The 19,865-nt window shown below is 50.0% G+C and overlaps 2 protein-coding genes across 4 annotated transcripts in view; one reads left to right on the top strand and one right to left on the bottom strand.

Moving 5' to 3' along the window:
- The window catches only part of ZSCAN18 (zinc finger and SCAN domain containing 18), a 407,087-nt gene that overhangs the window by 159,776 nt on the left and 227,446 nt on the right, over window positions 1-19,865 (top strand). The gene's annotated exons all lie outside the window — the stretch shown is intronic.
- ZSCAN22 (zinc finger and SCAN domain containing 22) lies at window positions 1,067-18,063 on the bottom strand. 3 transcript variants are annotated; one of them, XM_050768662.1, is made up of 3 exons: window positions 17,979-18,063; window positions 7,274-7,727; window positions 1,067-4,789 (listed from the first exon to the last, which is right to left on the bottom strand). In XM_050768662.1, exons 2-3 carry the CDS (start codon window positions 7,674-7,676, stop codon window positions 3,711-3,713), a joined length of 1,482 nt encoding a protein of 493 aa, XP_050624619.1. In that variant the 5' UTR covers window positions 7,677-7,727; window positions 17,979-18,063; the 3' UTR covers window positions 1,067-3,710. The 3 variants fall into 3 exon arrangements, with proteins under 3 accessions (XP_050624619.1, XP_050624621.1, XP_050624620.1); XM_050768664.1 differs by having other exon boundaries at window positions 17,984-18,063; XM_050768663.1 differs by lacking the exon at window positions 17,979-18,063 and adding an exon at window positions 16,526-17,753.

Here is a 19,865-nt window from a genome sequence, read left to right as displayed (position 1 = left end):
TGATCGGCCCATCTCACCCTCCCAAAGTGCTGGGATTACAGGTGTGAGCCACTGCACCTGTCTTCTTCAAATATTTTTTCTATCATCATAAAGAATGTGTTAGCCGGGCGCGGTGGCTCAAGCCTGTAATCCCAGCACTTTGGGAGGCTGAGACGGGCGGATCACGAGGTCAGGAGATCGAGACCATCCTGGCTAACATGGTGAAACCCCGTCTCTACTAAAAAATACAAAAAACTAGCCGGAAGAGGTGGCGGGCGCCTGTAGTCCCAGCTACTCGGGAGGCTGAGGCAGGAGAATGGCGTAAACCCGGGAGGCGGAGCTTGCAGTGAGCTGAGATCCGGCCACTGCACTCCAGCCTGGGCGACAGAGCGAGACTCCGTCTCAAAAAAAAAAAAAAAAAAAAAAAAAAAAAGAATGTGTTAGCACTTCCAAGTACACTTAAGATTTTGTCAGTTTCTTACTGTGATTCTGTTCTACAAGGCTCATATTATGTGCCCGGTTTTGAACTATTACATCTTCCTAATAGATAGTTTCTTTTATAAAAATATAGTGACCAGCCAGGCGTGGTGGCTCACGCCTGTAATCCTAGCACTTTGGGAGGCCAAGGCGGGCGGATCACGAGGTCAGGAGATCGAGACCATCCTGGCTAACACAGTGAAACCCCGTCTCCACTAAAAATTAGCCAGGCGTGGCGGTGGATGCCTGTAGTCGCAGCTAGTCAGGAGGCTGAGGCAGGAGAATGGCGTGAACCCGGGAGGTGGAGGTTGCAGTGAGCCAAGATTGCGTCACTGCACTCCAGCGTGGGTGACCAAGCGAGACTCCACCTCAAAAGAAAACCCAAAAAACATAGTGACCCTATGATTCTTAAAACACTTTTGTACGTTAATGTCTGTTTTGTGCGATTAATGCAGCTCCTTCAGCTTTCTTCAGTTTCATGCCTACTTTGTATATCCTTTTCTATCCCTTTGCCCTCAACTTCCCGTATCCTTGTTTTAGGTGTATCTTTTCTAAAGAACATATGGCTGGTCCAAAAAGAAATTCAATCTGTTAGAATTTGTCTTTACACTTGGTTTGTTGAGTTCAGTCATGTTTATTGAAATTGCTGACATATTTGGATGTGTTGTCAAATCCCAGTGCTTCCAGTTCCTGGCAGTGTGACTTTGGTTAATCAGTTACATTCTCTAAGCCACTTCCTCCTCTGTAAAACAGGGATGGTTGTGTGAGGATGGAGATGTATATAAATTATTTGGTAGACTGGGCAGCACACACAGGCTCTCAGTAGATTCCCTCTTTTCTCCCTCATCTCCTCCCCTTTTAGACAGACATGGACAGACACGTCTCACGACCAAATGGGTGAAGATGCTCAGAGCATCAAGGGGATAGAGATCCAGTTCTTGTGACAGAGACTGAGCAAGTAGGGGGCAAAGAGAGATGTTGATGATTGCTGCGAGTCAGAGCCGGTGTGCAGGGCCAGGCTTTGGGTCGGTCTCTATACAAGGTGGGTCCTGTTCCTGGTTTACAGATGAGGAGGTCCCAAGAGTAGCTGAAGGGACGAGTCGGCTCTGTAGCCTGAATTCAGGCCCATGCCTTTTCTGTTCCCTCCAGCCTGCTGGAAGCCTGTGCAATCATTTCACTGGGAACGTGCATCTCTGCTCTCTGAGTTTTCCCCTAAGCCTGTCACCCCTCAGTCTCTCAACCTCTGCTACAACCTCTGTGGCCATCTCTGCCTGTGTCTGGGACTCCCTCAGAGGTAATTCCCCAAGGTCTCTGTCTCCCTGAGTCTTACCTTCATGTTATGAGCCTTTCTCATCAGTCTTTGTGGCTCCATTTACTCTTGACATAGAGGGAATGGGCCCCAAATACAGGGAGATACATAGGGAGAGATGGTGACAGTGACTAGTGCACAACACGCCAGGTCAAATGGTTCCCATAAGATGAGACCATCAGAGAAACAGAGGCATGAAGAACGACACCCTAACGGTAATGAACAGAAGCTGCAACATCCAGTGATAGACATGGACCCTAAAAATGGGACAGGGATGCAGCATTGTGAGAGGAGACCAGAGAACACATGGACAGAATGCTGGCAAAGACTAAGTCCATGACACCAGGGGACCTGGGGCCCTAGAAAAAGACAATACAGTCACATTTTATTGAGGCCACTGCATGCCAGGCTTATCTGGGTGCTGGCCCCAGGAAAATCAGATTGTTCTTGCTCTCCAGGGTTCAAGCTGCTGGGGAGACATCCATGTAAACATACATAAGGACAATGTGGGGCAGAGAGAGCATGGTGACTGCCTCCTGGGGGCACCAGTCACATTCATGTAAGAGACATCAGTCAGGGCCTACTGAGTCTTGTTTGTTGTAGATACTGAGAGCAAGACATGGCCCCTGCTCTCAGGAGCTCATAGTATCATTGGAAAACACAGTACAGGCTCTGCAAGGAGCAAGTAAGTAAAACAATGTGGTAGGAGTTGTAAGGGAGGTATCTAGGAGGTGCTCTGGAAGCAGAGAGGGCAAGCTGAAGTCGGTTCCCGGAGAGCAGGGAGGCTTCTTTGGGGGACATTTGAAACGTTTTAGATGACAAAGGAGAGGAGGGTTCCAGGCACAGGTACAAAGGCACATAGGTGGGAAAATGTATGGCTCCTTCGGGAACCACAGTAGTTCCGTGTGGCTGGTGTATGGAAGGTGGAGTCATGGTATGAGATGAGGCCATTTTCACATCACTGCACGCACAGAAAAATGACAATATTCATACATGCATATGAGGATAACTGGAGAGGTTGCTCGGGGCCCAGAGCGGCCTGCATCTTGGCATACTTACACCCTGTTCAGGAAGCTGTGCTATAGAAGGAGATGGGTCGGAGAGCTTTCCACCTTGGAGTGACACAATCAGATGTGAGTAATAGCAAGAGTCCCATGGAGAGTGATACAGGGGCAGAGAATAAGGGCAGGAAGGGGTCAGGAAGGAGACCCTGGCTATAATCCAGGCAAGGGGCAATGAGGGCTCACATAAGGTAGCAGGAGTGGAAAAGGAGGTGCATTAGAGATAAGCTTCAGGTTAAACCAATAGTGCTGGTGACTGGTGGGATGTGGAAGGAAAAGGAGAGAGAGGAACATGTTGGAGAGGTGTCAAGCAGCACCACTGATTACGATAGGAAACCATGAGAGAGGCAGGGTGGAAAAGGCATCTCACAAGTCAGCCTTGGAGTTAGGCACAGAATAGGCTGGAGTGGAAATAGTAGGTGCCAAGGCACAGAGGTGGGCATGGCAGGTGTCCCTTCTGGGCTAAGCAGCAGAAAAGCAGGCAAGAAGAGCCACATGAGAACAAGCTACAGTCTGCCTGCCCAGAGCATCCCGGGATGCTGAGTTCTGAGAGACATGTACCTTCATTTGCCCTGGCCCTGAGAACCAATCCAAATCCTCAGCTCAGCTGCCTTCTCTCTGGGACAGCCCTGAGTGGGAAACAGAGGGTAGCAGTTCAGGGCCCTTCTGGAAGCTTCTCCAGCTGGCCTGAATCACCTTGGCTCATCAGGGTTCCTCAAATGCAGAGTTGTTTCTAGACAGCCCGAGTCTGCCCTCAGGCACCTATCATTTTGGCAGCTCATCAATCACCCACCCTGTTTGTGGCTCTTTAGGAACTCAGGGTTTCTCTTAGATGTTGAGCCTCCGAGAAGGCACTGTGCTGTGCCCCGAGGGTCGATTTCCGGTCACTGCAGTACCGTGATGTGGATCCGCAAGTGAACCATCAGGGCTGAGCTGCGGCTGAAGGCCTTCCCACAGTCACTGCACTTATAAGGCTTCTCTCCTGTGTGGATCCTCTGGTGCTCGATGAGGGAGGAGCTCTGTGCAAAGGCCTTCGGACACACCTTACACTGATAGGGCTTCTCTCCAGAATGGATTCTCAGATGTCGGATCAGGGCCGAGCAGTCGCTGAAGGCCCTGCCGCACGCGTCACACTTGTAGGGCTTCTCCCCGGTATGGACGCGCTGGTGCTGAGTCAGGTGCGTGCTCTGGCTGAAGGCCTTCCCACACTCGTCACACTCGTAGGGCCGCTCCCCCGTGTGCACCCGCTGGTGCTGGGTGAGGTGAGTGCTGCGGCTGAAGGTTTTACCACATTCCCCACATTCGTAGGGTTTCTCTCCAGTATGAATCCTTTGGTGCTGAGTCAGGTGGGTGACTCGGCTGAAGGCCTTCCCACATTCCTTACACTCATGGGGCTTCACCCCCGTGTGGACAACCTGGTGCTGGGCGAGGTGAGTGCTCCGGTGGAAGGCTTTCCCACACTCGCTGCAGGCGTATGCTGTCTTCCGAGCATGGGTCTTCTGGTGTGCCTCGAGCGCCGAAGCACTCTGGAACATCTTCCTACACTCGCGACACTTGAAGGACCTCTTCCCTGAGCACGTGTATGGAGGCTCTGTCCCGTAAGCATCCACCAGATCAACTTTGTCTTCTGAAGGAGCCTTCTCTTGGGAGGTGAGGTTTGGCCACGCACTAGAACTGTTCCTCGAGGCACCAGATTCACGGCCACGCTGGTCTGTGGGGGCATCCTTGTAAGGCCCTGAAGTTTTCTTGAAATGGATCTGTTGGGCGATAGACTTTGTCCAGATCTCCCCTGATAGCCCAGACCTTCTCTCTGAGCTGCCCTCAGGTTCACAGGCCTTGTTAAAGGCGGGTCCAAGGGAAACACCTCCCATGAGGGTCTCAGTGACCACATTTGATGGCTCTGACTCTCCCGGGTCACTCTGCTTGCAGCTTTGGTCTGTGGGCTCAGCTCCTGGATCCCATCCTGAAACAATCCGAACCACAGCGTCACTCCTCCTACCACACCAAGCCTCCCTGACTCTGCTGAGGGCCCCGGTCACCCTTTGTAAGGGGAGATGTGGCTCGTTCCTAACATCTGGCCCCAGTTCCAAGGGGAAGTTTCTCATTTGGTGGCTTGGATAACAGAGGGTGCAGGGCTGTCCTCCCATACCATCCAACACTACATCATGGGTTCTCATTTCTCCTCCTCCCACCAAACTCTCTGTCTTTCAAGGCTCCCAAGTTTGGCTCAAGAGTCAGAGGAGAAACCCTGATGTGGAACTGATCTGAAAGACAGAGAGAGAGAGGGTCTGTCCTTGTCAGGACCCTGAGCACATGCACCGCTGCAGGCTCTGATCTCTGTGAGGTTGCAGTTCTGTCCCTCACACTCAACACCTTGCCTGTAGGCCTGGATGTGTCCAAAGGTGCTCAGTGAACTCTGGCTGAATGAGGGAATCAATCCAGATGCCCATGATGGTGAAAATTTCTGCAAGTAGAACCCCAGGGAGAATATGGCTGCTGGGGGTGAGTAGGTGAGGTACCCACCTGGCCTCTCAAGCCCTACGTTATAAAGTACTGTGAAGGCAGAGTGTGGCGGAGGTGCTCTTGGAGATCAGAGTGTGCATGAGGTAGAGGAATGCTCACACTGACCTGCCCTGGATGGGTGCAAAGGACACATAATCTGGCACATCTACTGGATGAATTCCAGGGAGGAGACAGAGACAGGTGGAATACCCACTGCTCAAGTCCACAGTGGGGTTTCAGCAGTGCAGAAACTGGACTCAAACCCCAGCTCTACCACCTTAAGCAGTCCTGCCCTCATCTGGGACTCAGTCTCCCCATCTGTAAGCCATGGACGCTGTGCCGCTGGCCTCCCAGGGCCACTAACCATTATCAGGCTCTTGTCATGTGCTGGGCCCCAAGTCCAGTGGGTGACTTCCATTGTCTCATTTCAGCTTTGACCTGCTCTCAGAAGGAGGTACTGCTGTGATTCTGTTGCAGATGGGGAAACTGAAATCCAGCTGAGGGAAGGTGTTGAGTAACTGGTACAGGATCACAGCTAGTGGCCCAGTTGGGATTTCAGCTCCAGAATCTTCTCCAGGTCCACAGGCAGCCTCTCCTGCTCCCCCAGCCATTCGCTTAGCCCTGCCTCCCACTTTCTTCCTCTACTCCAGAAACATCACACCACCTGCTTTTACCAGAATGCATCAGTGCGAATCACACTGCCGGGCCTCTGACCCCACCATTCCCTCTGCATTTTGCCCTTTCTCTGAGCTTTGGCCAACCCTGTGGGAAGATGGGGCCACTCCCTCTTTCCTCTCCCTGTCTCTGTGACATCTGCTTGGGCATAGACCAACCTCCGTTCCAGAGAGGCCTGTTTCTCCCGGAGCTGAACAAATTATCCTAACAGTTGCAGTTACCATGTATTTAATCTGTGCCAGGCACCGTTTCAGGTCTGCATGGGTATTGCCTTGTATCTCTCAACACCACTAAGGTGGGCGTTTAATCCCCATTTACCCATGAGTAAACTGAGGCACAAGGGAGTCACATGGCGAGGAAGAGAAGCAGTGGTTGGATCTACTGAGCCTTGATGATTCAGCTGTATCCAGACCCCACATTCCTCCTGCGCACTGCACGTTTCCTCCCAGTGTGTGGTACACCCACTTCCTATCTGCTGCCAATAGGCCAGGCCAACCCCATCTCAGACGAGCCACCCCTCCCTGCTCTGGACTGTCCCAAGGCTGGGTCTTCCCTGCATCCCACTGGACTTCCCTGGGTTGGGATGTTTGTGTGGGTCTCTCTGAGTAACAGTGTCCAGCTGAGCCTGGGGCAGGTTTGACTCACCCAAATCCTGGAGGCCAGCACAGGGTGGGCACAGAGAAGGTGCACAGGGACATCTGGTATTTCCGTCTCCCCCAACAGCCACCCCAGGCACCCGGCCCCTCGTCTGGTTTCCTCTGAGAAACAGCCAGTTGCTCACTGACAGGCCCTGGGATTTGGTTGGCCAAACACAAACATAAGATCCCAACCAGGCCAGTGGGGGCTCAGACCAGGAACCTCTTACTGTTATTACCCTGGGATTTCTACATTGGTAAGATGTAAGCCTGGGGTTCCTGGCTATCTTTGTCCCCTTTGGAAAGAGAACCTAAAATAAGAAGGAAGCTAACACAGAAAAAACCAACCGAGAAACAGAACAAGAGAAGAAGAGAGTTCTGATGCTGTCAACAGATTTTCTGGATATAGCCGTATCTGCTGCCTCCTTACCCTTCTTTGCTTCAGCCCATTTCAGGTCGTTTTTGGTCACCTGCAACCAAAACACACCTGTCTACAACAGTGTATGAGAGTTAGGGTAAAGTACAAATGTGAGAATGAGTGCATGAGTAACCCCAAACCAGAGCCCTGTGCTCCCATGTTCCTGTCCAGCGTGTACCCCCAGTGTGCCATGAATCTGCCCACAGCGCCCCTTTACCTCTCTTGTCCAGCACCTGAGTCAGATCCTCCACCAGCACAGCGGCTTCCTCTCCACTCTTGGGACTCTGGGCTCCCACCCAGGCTTGGATCTCTGGGGGCAGCGCACCCAGGAACTGCTCCAGCACCAGCAGCTCCAGTATCTGCTCCTTGGAGCGCGCCTCAGGCTGCAGCCACTGACAGCACAGCTCTCGGAGGTGGGCCAGGGCCTCGTGTGGACCAGATGCCTCCTCATAGCGGAAGTGCCGGAAGCGCAGGCGTGCAGCCTCAGGGTGAGCAATGTGGTCGTGGCTGGATTCTAGGCCCTGGGAGAGGCTGGCTTCCTCTCCCTCCTCCACCTTCACTTGAAGGAAGCTGTCCTCTTCCCATGGCACTGGGCTCAGGGAGTGCTTGGGGATGGCCATTGGGTAGCAGTGCTCAGCGAGACACAGGATGCTGGAGCCTTGGAACTGGGCCTGCAGGAACGTCAGAGCTTCAGCATCACATGGAACCTGGGCCCTGCCTCATGCCTACAGATCAGGGAAAACACAGGCTTGGGGCCTGTGAGATGCGAAAGACTCTCACAAAGACATAGACAATCATAATAATTAGGGAGCTGAGCACCGTTCTAAGCTACTACGGCTTGCATGTAGATTCATTTAAAACTCACAACACGCTCAGCAGGTGAGACTTTCTAGCTATTTTATGGATGTAAAAACAGACACACAGGAGGAAAAGATTTGCCCAAAGTCCCTCAGCTAGTGAAGGGTTAACAGAGAGCTAAGCTACAAACCCAGGCAAACCTATAGCCAGCCTGTTTAAGGCGTGCTCCTCCCCCACAGAGCCAAGTCTTTCTCCCTCTGTCTCACATTCCCCAGGTAGCCACATGGTCATTCTCTCACTTTATTTGCTAATTATTTTGTAGTGTTTGAGATTGATACATAATTGACTTTCAGCCTTTCCTCTTTTCTAATGCACACATTTAAGGCTATACATTTCTCTCTAAACACAGCTTTAGCTATACACCACAAGTTTGATATGTTGTATCTTCATTACCATTTAGTTAAAAATATTTTCTAATTTCTGTTCAATTTCTACCTTACCCATTAATTATTTATTTATTTTTTGAGATGGAGTCTTGCTCTGTCGCCCAGGCTGGAGTGCAGTGGCGTGATCTTGGCTCACAGAAAGCTCTGCCTCCTGTGTTTATGCCATTCTCCTGCCTCAGCCTCCCTAGTAGCTGGGACTACAGGTGCCCGCCACCGCACCCGGTTAATTTTTTGTATTTTTAGTAGAGATGGGGTTTCACTGTGGTCTCGATCTCCTGACCTCGTGATCCGCCTGCCTTGGCCTCCCTAAGTGCTGGGATGGGATTACAGGCGTGAGCCACTGCACCTGGCCCATTAATTATTTTTTAAAATTTATTTTATTGAGATGGAGTCTCTCTCTGTCGCCCAGGCTGGAGTGCAGTGGCACTATCTCGACTCACTGCAACTCTGCCTCCCGGGTTCAAGCAATCCTCCTGCCTCAGCCTCCCAAGTAGCTGGAACTACAGGTGTGAGCCACCACATGAGGCTAATTTTTGTATTTTTAGTGGAGATAGGGTTTCGCCATGTTGGCCAGGCTGTTCTTGAACTCCTCACCTCAAGTGATCTGCCTGCCTCAGCCCCCCAGAGTGCTGGGATTACAAGCGTGAGTCACCGCGCCCGGTCCCATTGGTCATTTAAAACTCTCCTGCTTCATTGCCAAACAACTGGGGGTTTTCTAGTTGTCTTTTTATTATTGATGTCTAGATTAAGTCTGCTGTGGTCAGAAAACATGCTACGATGGTTTCAATCATTTAAAATTTGCTGAAACTTGGTTTGGGACCCAGTGTATGGTTAATTTTGGTTAATATTCCATGAATACTTGAAAATAATGCAAAACCTTCTTAGCTATGACACCAAAAGCATAAGTAACAAAAGAAAAAATAAACTGGACTTCATCAAAATTAAAAGCTTTTGTGATTTGAAGGACCACATCAAGAAAGTGAAAAAGCAGCCCACAGAGTGGGAGAAAATATTTGCAAAACATGTATCTGATAAGCGACCTGTATCTAGAACAACTCCATAGTAAAAAGATGAATAATATTGGGCTGAGCGCGGTGGCTCAAGCCTGTAATCCCAGCACTTTGGGAGGCCGAGACGGGCGGATCACGAGGTCAGGAGATCGAGACCATCCTGGCTAACACGGTGAAACCCCATCTCTACTAAAAAATACAAAAAACTAGCCGGGCGAGGTGGCGGGCGCCTGTAGTCCCAGCTACTCGGGAGGCTGAGGCAGGAGAATGGCGTGAACCTGGGAGGCGGAGCTTGCAGTGAGCTGAGATCCGGCCACTGCACTCCAGCCTGGGCGACAGAGCGAGACTCCGTCTCAAAAAAAAAAAAAAAAAAAAAAAAAAAAAAGATGAATAATACCATTTAAAAATGAGCCGAGGATGTGATAGACATTTCTCCAAGGAAGATACACAAATGGGCAATAAATACATGAAAAGATGCTTAACATCACTAACAACCAGGGAATTGCAAATGAAAACCACAATGAGATAGCACTTCACACCTGCTGGGATGCCTAGAAGCAGATAACATGTGTAGGCAAGGATATGGAGAAACTGTAATCCTCATATGCTGCTGCCGGGAATGTAAGATGGGATAACCACTGTGGGAAACACAGTCTGGGAGTTCCTCAAAAGCTTAAACAGAGTTACCCCATGACCTAGCAATTCTACTCCTACGTGTATACCCAAGAGAAATGAGAACATGTCCTCAAAAAATGTTATACGCAAATGTTCATAACAGCATTACTCATAACAGCAAAAAAGAAACAATCCAAATGTCCATCACCTGATGAATGGATAAAATGCTGCATATACATACAATGGAACATTATTCACCATAAATAGAAACGAAGTACTGATTAATGATACACCATGGACGAACCTTGAAAACATGATGCTAAGTAAAAGAAGCCAGACACGGCAGGGTGCGGTTGCTCACACCTGTGATCCCAGCACTTTGGGAGGCCGAGGTGGGTGGATCGCCTGAGGTCAGGAGTTCAAGACCAGCCTGGCCAACACAGTGAAACCCCATCTCTACGAAAAAATACAAAAATCAGCTGGGTGTGGTGGCAGGCACCTATAATCCCAACTACTTGGGAGGCTGAGGCAGGAGAATCGCTTGAACCTGGGAGGCGGAAGTTGTAGTAAGCCGAGAGTGTGCCACTGCACTCCAGCCTGGGTGACAGAGCTAGACTCCGTCTCAAAAAAAAAAAAGGAAAGCATATTAGTGTTTGCCAGAGGCTGAAAAGAGACACAGATGGGAGTGGTTGCTAATGGGTTCGGGGATTTCTTTTGGGGATGATAAAAATGTTCCAGAGGCCAGGCGCGGTGGCTCATGCCTGTAATCCCAGCACTTTGGGAGACTGAGGCGAGTGGATCATGAGGTCAGGAGTTCAAGACCATCCTGACCAGGAGAAACCCCACCTCTACTAAAAATACAAAATCAGCTGGGCGTGGTGGTGCACGCCTGTAATCCCAGCTACTTGGGAAGCTGAGGCAGAAGAATCCCTTGAACCTGGGAGGCGGGGGTTGCAGTGAGCCGAGATTGTGCCATTGCACTCCAGCCTGGGCAACAAGAGTGCAACTCCATCTCAAAAAATAAAATAAAAATAAAACTTAAAACAAAAAAATGTTGGCCAGGCACAGTGGCTCACGCCTGTAATCCCAGCACTTTGGGAGGCCAAGCCAGGCCGATCACGAGGTCAAGAGATCGAGACCATCCTGGCCAACATGGTGAAATCCCGTCTCTACTAAAAATACAAAACAATTAGCTGGGCATGGTGGCACATGCCTGTAGTCCCAGCTACTTGGGAGGCTGAGGCAGGTGGATCACAAGGTCAGAAATTCAAGACCAGCCTGGCCAGCATGACGAAACCCCATCTCTACTAAAAATACAAAAACTAGCCAGGCGTGGCGGCGGGCACCTGTAATCCCAGCTACTTAGGAGGCTGAGGCAGGACAATTGCTTGAACCCGGGAGGTGGAGGTTGTAGTGAGCAGAGATTGTGCCACTGCACTCCAGCCTGGGCAACAAGAGTGAGACTCTGTCTCAAAAAAAAAAAAAAAAGTGCATTTGATAATTGTTGGGTGTTCTCTCCCTTATTTAAGTCAGGCTTCTACACAAGAGACACCTTATCAGTAAGTCTCTGTGCTTCCACACTGCTTTATTTGCTCTTCACCACCTGATGTATGATACACTTATGTGATTACTTGTTTATTATTTACTTGCCCCTGTTGGAGTGTCAGCACATCAAGGGCAGGGGTTTTCATTTAGGTCATTGCTTTATCCCCGGTGTCTACAGAATTGCTGGGGACATACATCAATAATAAGTTTTGTTCAACACACCTCTATTAGGTGCCTACTCTGTGCCCAGCACTGTATTAGGAATGCAAATACGGGGAAGACATGGGTCCTGGGTTCAACGACCTCAATGGAAGGACAGTGACCAACACATGATACGATAATCATTATGATGGATATGGGCATAGTATGCTACAGGAATAAAAGAAAATGGGAACAGACAGACAATGGGAACCTATTGGCTATCAGGCCACACTAGCCTTTTACATCTGTTATCCTGTTCAAGCCTTAGCACTGCCCTGTACGTCAGTATTACCACTCCCACTTTCAAAGTTGGAGAAACTCAGCTGCTAGAGTCATCTGGTCAGTAGGCACAAAGCTAGGGTTTGAGCTCAGGCAACTGTGAGCATTGAATGCTGGTCAGGGCCAGCAAAAAACTACTTTCTTGTTTTTTTGTTTTTTTTTTTTGAGACGGAGTCTCGCTGTGTCGCCCAGGCTGGAGTGCAGTGGTGCGATATCTGCTCACTGCAAGCTCCACCTCCAGGGTTCACTCCATTCTCTTGCCTCAGTCTCCAGAGTAGCTGAGACTACAGGCACCCACCACCACGCCCGGCTAATTTTTGTATTTTTAGTAGAGACAGGGTTTCATCGTGTTACCCAGGATGGTCTCGATCTCCTGACCTCGTGATCTGCCCACCGTGGCCTCCCAAAGGGCTGGGAGTACAGGCGTGAGCCACTGCGCCTGGCCAAAAAACTACTTTCATGTACTATTGGTGAGGGCGATCAATTAGAATATCTTTGGCAAACAATTTGGCAGTATGTTGTAAGAGTTTTAAAATGGCCAGGCTCTCTGTCTCAATATTAATTCTACTTCTCAGAATCTAGCCCCATTTCTAGATGGGGGTGCTACCGACATTCAGAGGGGGATAATACTTTCTGTTTGAAATTTTTTAAATTTTATTATTATTATTATTATTTTTGTAGAGACAAGGCCTCACTATGTTGCCCAGGCTGGTCTCGAACTCCTGGGCTCCAGGGATCCTCAAGTGATCCTCACCTCAACCTCCCAAAGTGTTGGGATTACAGCGTGAGCCACCATGCCTTGCCAAAAAGTTCATGTTCTTAATGATATGAGAAAATGCTTATGCGATAGTGTTAAGTAAAAGAGTCAGAATGGGCCAGGCACAGTGGCTTATGCCTGTAATCCCAGCACTTTGGAAGGCTGAGGCAGGTGGATCACGAAGTCAGGAGTTCGAGACCAGCCTGGCTAACATGGAGAAACCCTGTTTCTACCAAAAATACCAAAATTGGCTGGGCATGGTGGCGGATGCCTATAATCTCAGCTACTCAGGAGGCTGAGACAGGAGAATCGCTTGAACCTGGGAGGTAGAAGTTGCAGTGAACCGAGATTGTGCCATTGTACTCCAGCCTGGGCAACAGAGCAAGACTTCATCTCAAAAAAAAAGAGTCAGAATGAAAAACTGCATAGAGAATTGAGACCTGTCTTTGCTATACCACTCCCACCTCCCCCAAAAAAGGCATTAAAAACACTGGAAAGTATTAAGTTGTCCTATATGTGGTAGGTTCCTCCCAGGTTGTGGGGCTATGAAGTCACCCTCATTTTTTTACTTTAAAAAAAAGTGTGTGTGTATGTGTGTGTATACATATATATATATATATATATAATTATATAATTCACATACCATAAAATTTCCCCTTTTAGTGGTTTTAATATATTCACAAAGTTGTGCAGCTATCACCAAAATCTAATTCCAGACAATTTTCATCATCATGAAACTTATTAGAAGTCACTCCCCATTTCCCTTCCTCCCAGCCCCTGCCAACTACTAATATACTTCTGTGGTTATTGATTTGTCTATTCTTGGCATTTCATATCAATAGGATCATAAAATATATTATATTTTGTGTCTCGCTTCTTTCACTGAGTATGTATGTATTTTAGGTTCTTTTTTTGTTTTGAGACAGAGTTTCACTCTGTTGCCCAGGCTACAGTGCAGTGGCACAGTCTCGGCTCACTTTGAGCTCTGCCTCCCGGGTTCACACCATTCTCCTGCCTCAGCCTCTGGAGTAGCTGGGACTACAGGCGCCTGCCACCATGACCAGCTGTATTTTAGGTTCATTAAAAAACATTTTAATGGGCTAGGCGCGGTGGATCACACCTATAATCTCAGCATTTTGGAAGACCAAGGGGGGCGGATTACTTGAAGCCAGGAGTTCAAGACCAGCCTGGCCAACACAGCAAAACCCCATTTCTACTAAAAATGCAAAAATAGTCGGGCATTGTGGCAGGTGCCTGTAGTCCCAGTTACTCGGGAGGCTAAGGCATGAGAATTGCTTGAACCTGGGAGGTGGAGGTTGCAGTGAGCTGAGATCATGCCACTTCACTCCAGTCTGGGTGACAGAGTAAGACTGTCTCAAAAAAAAAAAAAAAAAAAAGAAGAAGAAGAAGAAGAAAAGAAAAAGAAAGTGTTAATGAACCTGAAAATGTTCATTAAAATTACTGTCATCCCCCCTCTGCCAATGATTCCCTACATTCATGGGTAACCATGCTCCGCCTTTCCTAGTCATTCCATTTGCTTAATGCCTGTGTATGGTGCACCTGCTATAGTGCAAGTCCTGTGTACTGTGGCTCCAGGACAGCCCAGCCTCTCTGAGGAAACAGTACAGAGCTAGCGAAGAGTTACCCAGGGCACTCTGGGAAGAGGACTTAGACTAGTACCAGGTATCTGGGATGACACCTGAAGAAAGTGGCAGCTAAGATGAGGCATGTTATCAGTACTTCATTCCTTTCCATAACTAAATAATATTTCATTGTATACGTATACTACATTTTGTTAATCCATTCATCAATTGATGGACATTTGGTTGTTTCTACTTTTTGGCTATTATGAAAATTGCTGCTATCAATAGTAGCGTACAAGTTTTTGTATTGGCAAATGTTTTCAATTCTCCTAGGTATACACCTAGGAGTGGAATTCCTGGATACAATAACTCTATGCTTAACTTTTTTTTTTGGTTTTTTGTTTGAGATGGAGTCTTGCTCTGTTGCCCAGGCTGCAGTGCAATAGTGTGATCTCGGCTCACTGCAAGCTCTGCCTCCCGGGTTCACGCCATTCTCCTGCCTCAGCCTCCCGAGTAGCTGGGACTACAGGCGGCTGCCACCATGCCCAGCTATTTTTTTTTTGTATTTTTAGTAGAGATGGGGTTTCACCGTGTTAGCCAGGATGGTCTCAATCTCCTGACCTCATGTACCTCCCGCCTCAGCCTCCCAAAGTGCTGGGATTACAGGCATGAGCCACTGCGCCTGGCCGAGTCCAGCCTATGCTTAACTTTTTAAGAAACTGCCAGGCTGTTTTGCAAATTGGCTGTACCATTTTGCATTCCCACCAGCTGTGGATGAAGGTTCCAATTTCTCTACATCCTTACCAAGGTATTATATACTATGGTAGTTCCCCTTATCTGCAGGGGATGTGTTCCAAGACCCTCCAGTGGATGCCTGAAACCATGGATAGTACTCTGGCTCCAGGACAGCCCAGCCTCTCTGAGGAAACAGTACAGAGCTAGCGAAGAGTTACCCAGGGCACTCTGGGAAGAGGACTTAGACTTATATTTTTTCTTATACATATATACCCATGATAAAGTTCATAAGTTAGCCATAGTAAGAAATTAACAATGACTCATAAAATAGAACAATTATAACAATATACTGTAATAAAAGCTATATGAATGTGGTCTTTCTCTCTCAAAATATTGTACTATACTCACCAAAACTGAACACAAGGGGTGACTACTGTATTACTTTTCTCGACATTCTCTACTTCCCACAGTGAACTTGTTTTCTCTCATAGTCAGGAAGAATATCCTAAATTAAGTGTAACCTCTCCTAGGAGACCTCAACACTTTGCTTTGGCCACACACTACTCCTTACTCAAAGACTTAGCCTCTCTGTCTCCCATCCACGACTCCCACAGTTTTAAGTATTTGCAGTTCTTCTGTTTCCTTTCCTTCAATGTCAGCCAGGACACTCAGTGTGCTTGGAGTCTCTGCTTAAGGAAGTCACCCTGGACAGAGATGCAGGAGGCCTGAGAAAGAGCAAAGGCCTTGGGCACAGGAAGAAGAGAACGTTACTGTAAAACAAGACCCCAATCCTTAAACCTTTTGGTGACAGCTGGTGACCTCTGGCAACCTCTGGCAAAGCTGTGTTTAAGCCCCTTCACTGCACTGTAAAGTTCTCTTGGGTCTCTCATAGCCTTCCTAAACCCCTTGTTGCCCCTGCTGTTCTTGAGTTCTGAAATCCCTCTCTGACTGATTCCTCTGGGCTCTCTAGGCCTCATCTCAGCTGCCACTTTCTTCAGGTGTCATCCCAGATACCTGGTACTAGTCTAAGTCCTCTTCCCAGAGTGCCCTGGGTAACTCTTCGCTAGCTCTGTACTGTTTCCTCAGAGAGGCTGGACTGTCCTGGAGCCACAGTACACAGGACTTGCCCTATAGCAGGTTCACAATAAACAGGCATTAAGCAAATGGAATGACCAGGAAAGGCTAAGCATGGTCACCCACGAATGCAGGGAATCATCTGGGGAAGGGGAGGGGAAGGAGGAGCATGGGTGTCAGGGATGACAATACATGCAGCAACAGCTTCCAAATTCTCTTTTGCACCCCTGGAACACCTGTTCTGGAGAAATCCCTCATGACAGTCTCTGAAATACATGTATGTGAAACTTCCTCAGCCTCATCAGCCAACCTCAACCTCAACTATCAGGCTGAGGTTCCCCATCCACAGCTGCTTTACCAACCAAGGAGGGTGGTTCTTTTCATTTCTCACACATGGCTTATACCCAGCCTGATAATGGTACCTACCTCAGAGGGTTGCTATGAGATTATGTGAGGCGATTTATTACAAGTGTCCAGCACAGGCCTGGTGCACAGTAAACATGCAGTAGATGTATGGATTCCATAGGCCCCTGCTACACATAAGCACACACTGGGCGACATATCCGTAAGCCCAGCTGAATGACCAATAGTCGCCCAATTTCAGCTGCAGACATGGCAAAGCATAAATCCTCTCTCATATGCTTGGTAAACTGTTTGTGGATAGCCCAAGTTTTAGTCTCCCTGATAAAAATCTCAGTCAATCATATATTAACACATATTATCTCAGGTACGGTCTGTCAGCCATAGCCTTCAAAATACCCAGACACAGGAAATATCGCAATGTCACCTATAATCAGTCAAATAAACACAGGCCTGGCCAGGCATGGTGGCTCAGCCTGTAATCCCAGCGCTTTGGGAGGCCTAGGCGGGTGGATCACCTGAGGTCAGGAGTTCCGGAGCAGCCTGACCAAGATGGTGAAACCCCGTCTCTACCAAAAATACAAAAATTAGCCAAGTGTGGTGGCGGGCGCCTGTAATCCCAGCTACTCCGGAGGCTGAGGCAAGATAATCGCTTGAACCCGGGAGGCGGACGTTGCAGTGAGCCGAGATTGCACCGCTGCACTCCAGCCTGCGCGACAGAGCGAGACTCTGTCTCAAAAACAAACACAAACACAGGCCCTCGCAGCATTTCCATCACACAGTATTATTCTGATCACAGTCATTCATAATCTTAGTCCCTATCTCAAGGACACATAAAGAATATCAGTCACACTTGAAATCACACCGTCACACACTCACCCTCTCACTTACAGTATCTCACAACCCATCTACAAAGTCTCAAAGGGCAACCATCTCTGTCAGTCACACACTCCGTGGTTAGTGTTACACTCAACCTATCAGAATCACACACTCCAACCCGTCAGATACACACACAGGAGGTGTCAGACACAGAACTGCCTATCAGACACAATAACGGGTCCGTCCCACACCCTCCCAGGCCACTGGTTCTACATTTTATCTGTTGTCTGTCCGCCTGCTCCACACTTCGCCCGCCCCACACCGGTCAATCAGTCCATCCGACACTCTCTCCGTCGGTCCGACACTCTCTCCGTCGGTACGTCCGACACTCTCTCCGTCGGTACGTCCGGCACTCAGTGTGTCAGTCCGCACCACATCCAGTCCGTGAGTGCGTCTACACTGGGTCCGTCGGTCCGTGCACACCCGGTCCGTCCTCACCGGGTCCGTCAGTCCGTCACATCCTCTGCGCGTGTGTCCGGCACTCGCAGTCCGTCTATTCACGGCCCCTAGTCAGCCTCTCACTCTATCCGCTGGGAGGTACCCCGCATCTTGCTCTGGCCACCCCAGACGTTCGCGGCTTCTGGACCTGCTGTACTCCCCTTTGACCTGGACCAGGGCGGAGAACACCCCCGAAACCCACCTCACCAGCACAGCCGGCGGACCCTTCCGGAGGTGCCCGCAGAGACAAGCCAGCTTGCGCGCCCGCCACCCCGGACCACAGCTCCCAGCACGCCCCACGGGCCCACGCCCGCCAGGACTACAATTCCCGGCGTCCTCCGGAAGCTCAAGCGTACCCAGGCGCGGCGCCTGCTGGGAATTATAGTTGTCATTGGTCAGCACGCGGGCCACGGGATCCCAGCCCCGCCTTTGTGGGACTGAGGTGGCGCTGAGTGGGAGAGCAGCAGGGGATGCGCGAAAGGCGGGACGTGGAGGTGAGAGAAGTGTGAAGGCTGAGGGTGACAGTACCTGTGCGAGGCTGAGGGTGAGGGTGGCTGTGTGAGGGCTGAGGGTGAGGGTGAGGGCGGCTGTGTGAGGGCTGAGTGTGAAGGTGCCTGTGTGAGGCTGAGGGTGGCTGTCTGAGGGTGAGGATGGCTGTATGAGGTCTGAAGGTGCCTGTGTGGGGCTGAGGGTGCCTGTGTGAGGGCTGAGGCTGAGGGTGCCTGTGTGAGGCTGAGAGTGCCTGTGTGAGGGCTGAGGGTGGCTGTGTGAGGGCTGAGGGTGGCTGTGTGAGGGCTGAGGGTGAGGGTGCCTGTGTCAGGGTGAGACTGAGGGTGGCTGTGTGAGGGCTGAGGGTGGTTGTGTGAGAGCTAAGGGTGAGGGTGCCTGTGTGAGGGTGAGGGTGAGGGCAGCTGTGTGAGGGCTGAGTGTGAAGGTGCCTGTGTGAGGCTGAGGGTGGCTGTCTGAGGGTGAGGATGGCTGTATGAGGTCTGAAGGTGCCTGTGTAAGGGCTGAGGGTGCCTGTGTGAGGCTGAGAATGCCTGTGTGAGGGCTGAGGGTGGCTGTGTGAGGGCTGAGGGTGAGGGTGCCTGTGTGAGGCTGAGGGTGGCTGTGTGAGGGCTGAGGCTGAGGGTGCCTGTGTGAGGCTGAGAGTGCCTGTGTGAGGGCTGAGGGTGTCTTTGTGAGGGCTGAGGGTGGTTGTGTGAGGATGAGGGTGCCTGTGTGAGGGCTGAGGGTGGTTGTGTGAGAGTGAGGGTGCCTGTGTGAGGGCTGAGGGTGGCTGTGTGAGGTTGAGGGTGCCTGTGTGAGGGCTGAGGATGGCTGTGTGAGGGCTGAGGGTGCCTATGTGAAGGCTGAGGGTGCCTGTGTGAGGGCTGAGGGTGCGGGTGACTGTGTGAAGGTTGAGGGTGAGGATGCCTTTGTGAGGGCTGAGGGTTAGGGTGGCTGTGTGAGGACTGAGGGTGAGGGTGCCTGTGTGAGTGTGAGGGAGCCATGCCACTTGCACACCCTCCTTCTGCTCCTGACTCCCAGGAAGGGCAAGGGGGTCACTGGCCTTGGGGTTCCACAGAAAGAGGATTCCTGATTTGATGCTTAAGACCTGTGCCTCAGACGCCTGCCTCTATAACAGAAAGCCGTCCACACAGACACCCCACCTCATCTGGGTACCTCCTCTGGACCTAGACTGGGTCTTCATAGGCAGCCACAGCCACCTGTGCTGCTGCCCCCACATTGCCTCTGGCTTTGGGCTTCTCAAGGACTTGCTGTGTGATGCTGAGTTCCTTAACATGGGGACGATGTGTTGGAATGTGGCAGTGTTCAGGCCCTGGTAGCCAAATAAGGGGACCCACTTCCACCAAATGACAGCAGCAGCTCCCCTTTCCTGAGCACCTCCTGCAGGTCAGGCCAGCCAGCAAACACCTTTGGTGGTACTCTCAACCAATCAAAGGGGAGGTATTATCATTACTGTCTTTTACAGGTTGGGAAACTGGGGCACAGAGAAGTTAAACCAAAGGTTGTTTGGTAAAGTGACTGGCAGGCGGAGATGTGAAACTTTGTGCTTTCAAAATTACATATACATGTTTTACAGAAG

Source organism: Macaca thibetana, chromosome 19 (genome assembly GCF_024542745.1).
Source record: "Macaca thibetana thibetana isolate TM-01 chromosome 19, ASM2454274v1, whole genome shotgun sequence".
NCBI classification, from domain to species: Eukaryota; Metazoa; Chordata; class Mammalia; order Primates; family Cercopithecidae; genus Macaca; species Macaca thibetana.
This window is presented reverse-complemented; position numbering and strand designations above follow the sequence as displayed.

Bases quoted from the DNA above. Each gene is read 5' to 3' on its own strand.
- ZSCAN22 (XM_050768662.1), bottom strand. From the start codon at position 7,676: ATGGCCATCCCCAAGCACTCCCTGAGCCCAGTGCCATGGGAAGAGGAC. The intron at 4,790-7,273 runs GTAAAGGGGCGC...GGATTGTTTCAG, and splicing joins TCAGGTGCTGGACAAGAGAG to GATGGGATCCAGGAGCTGAG.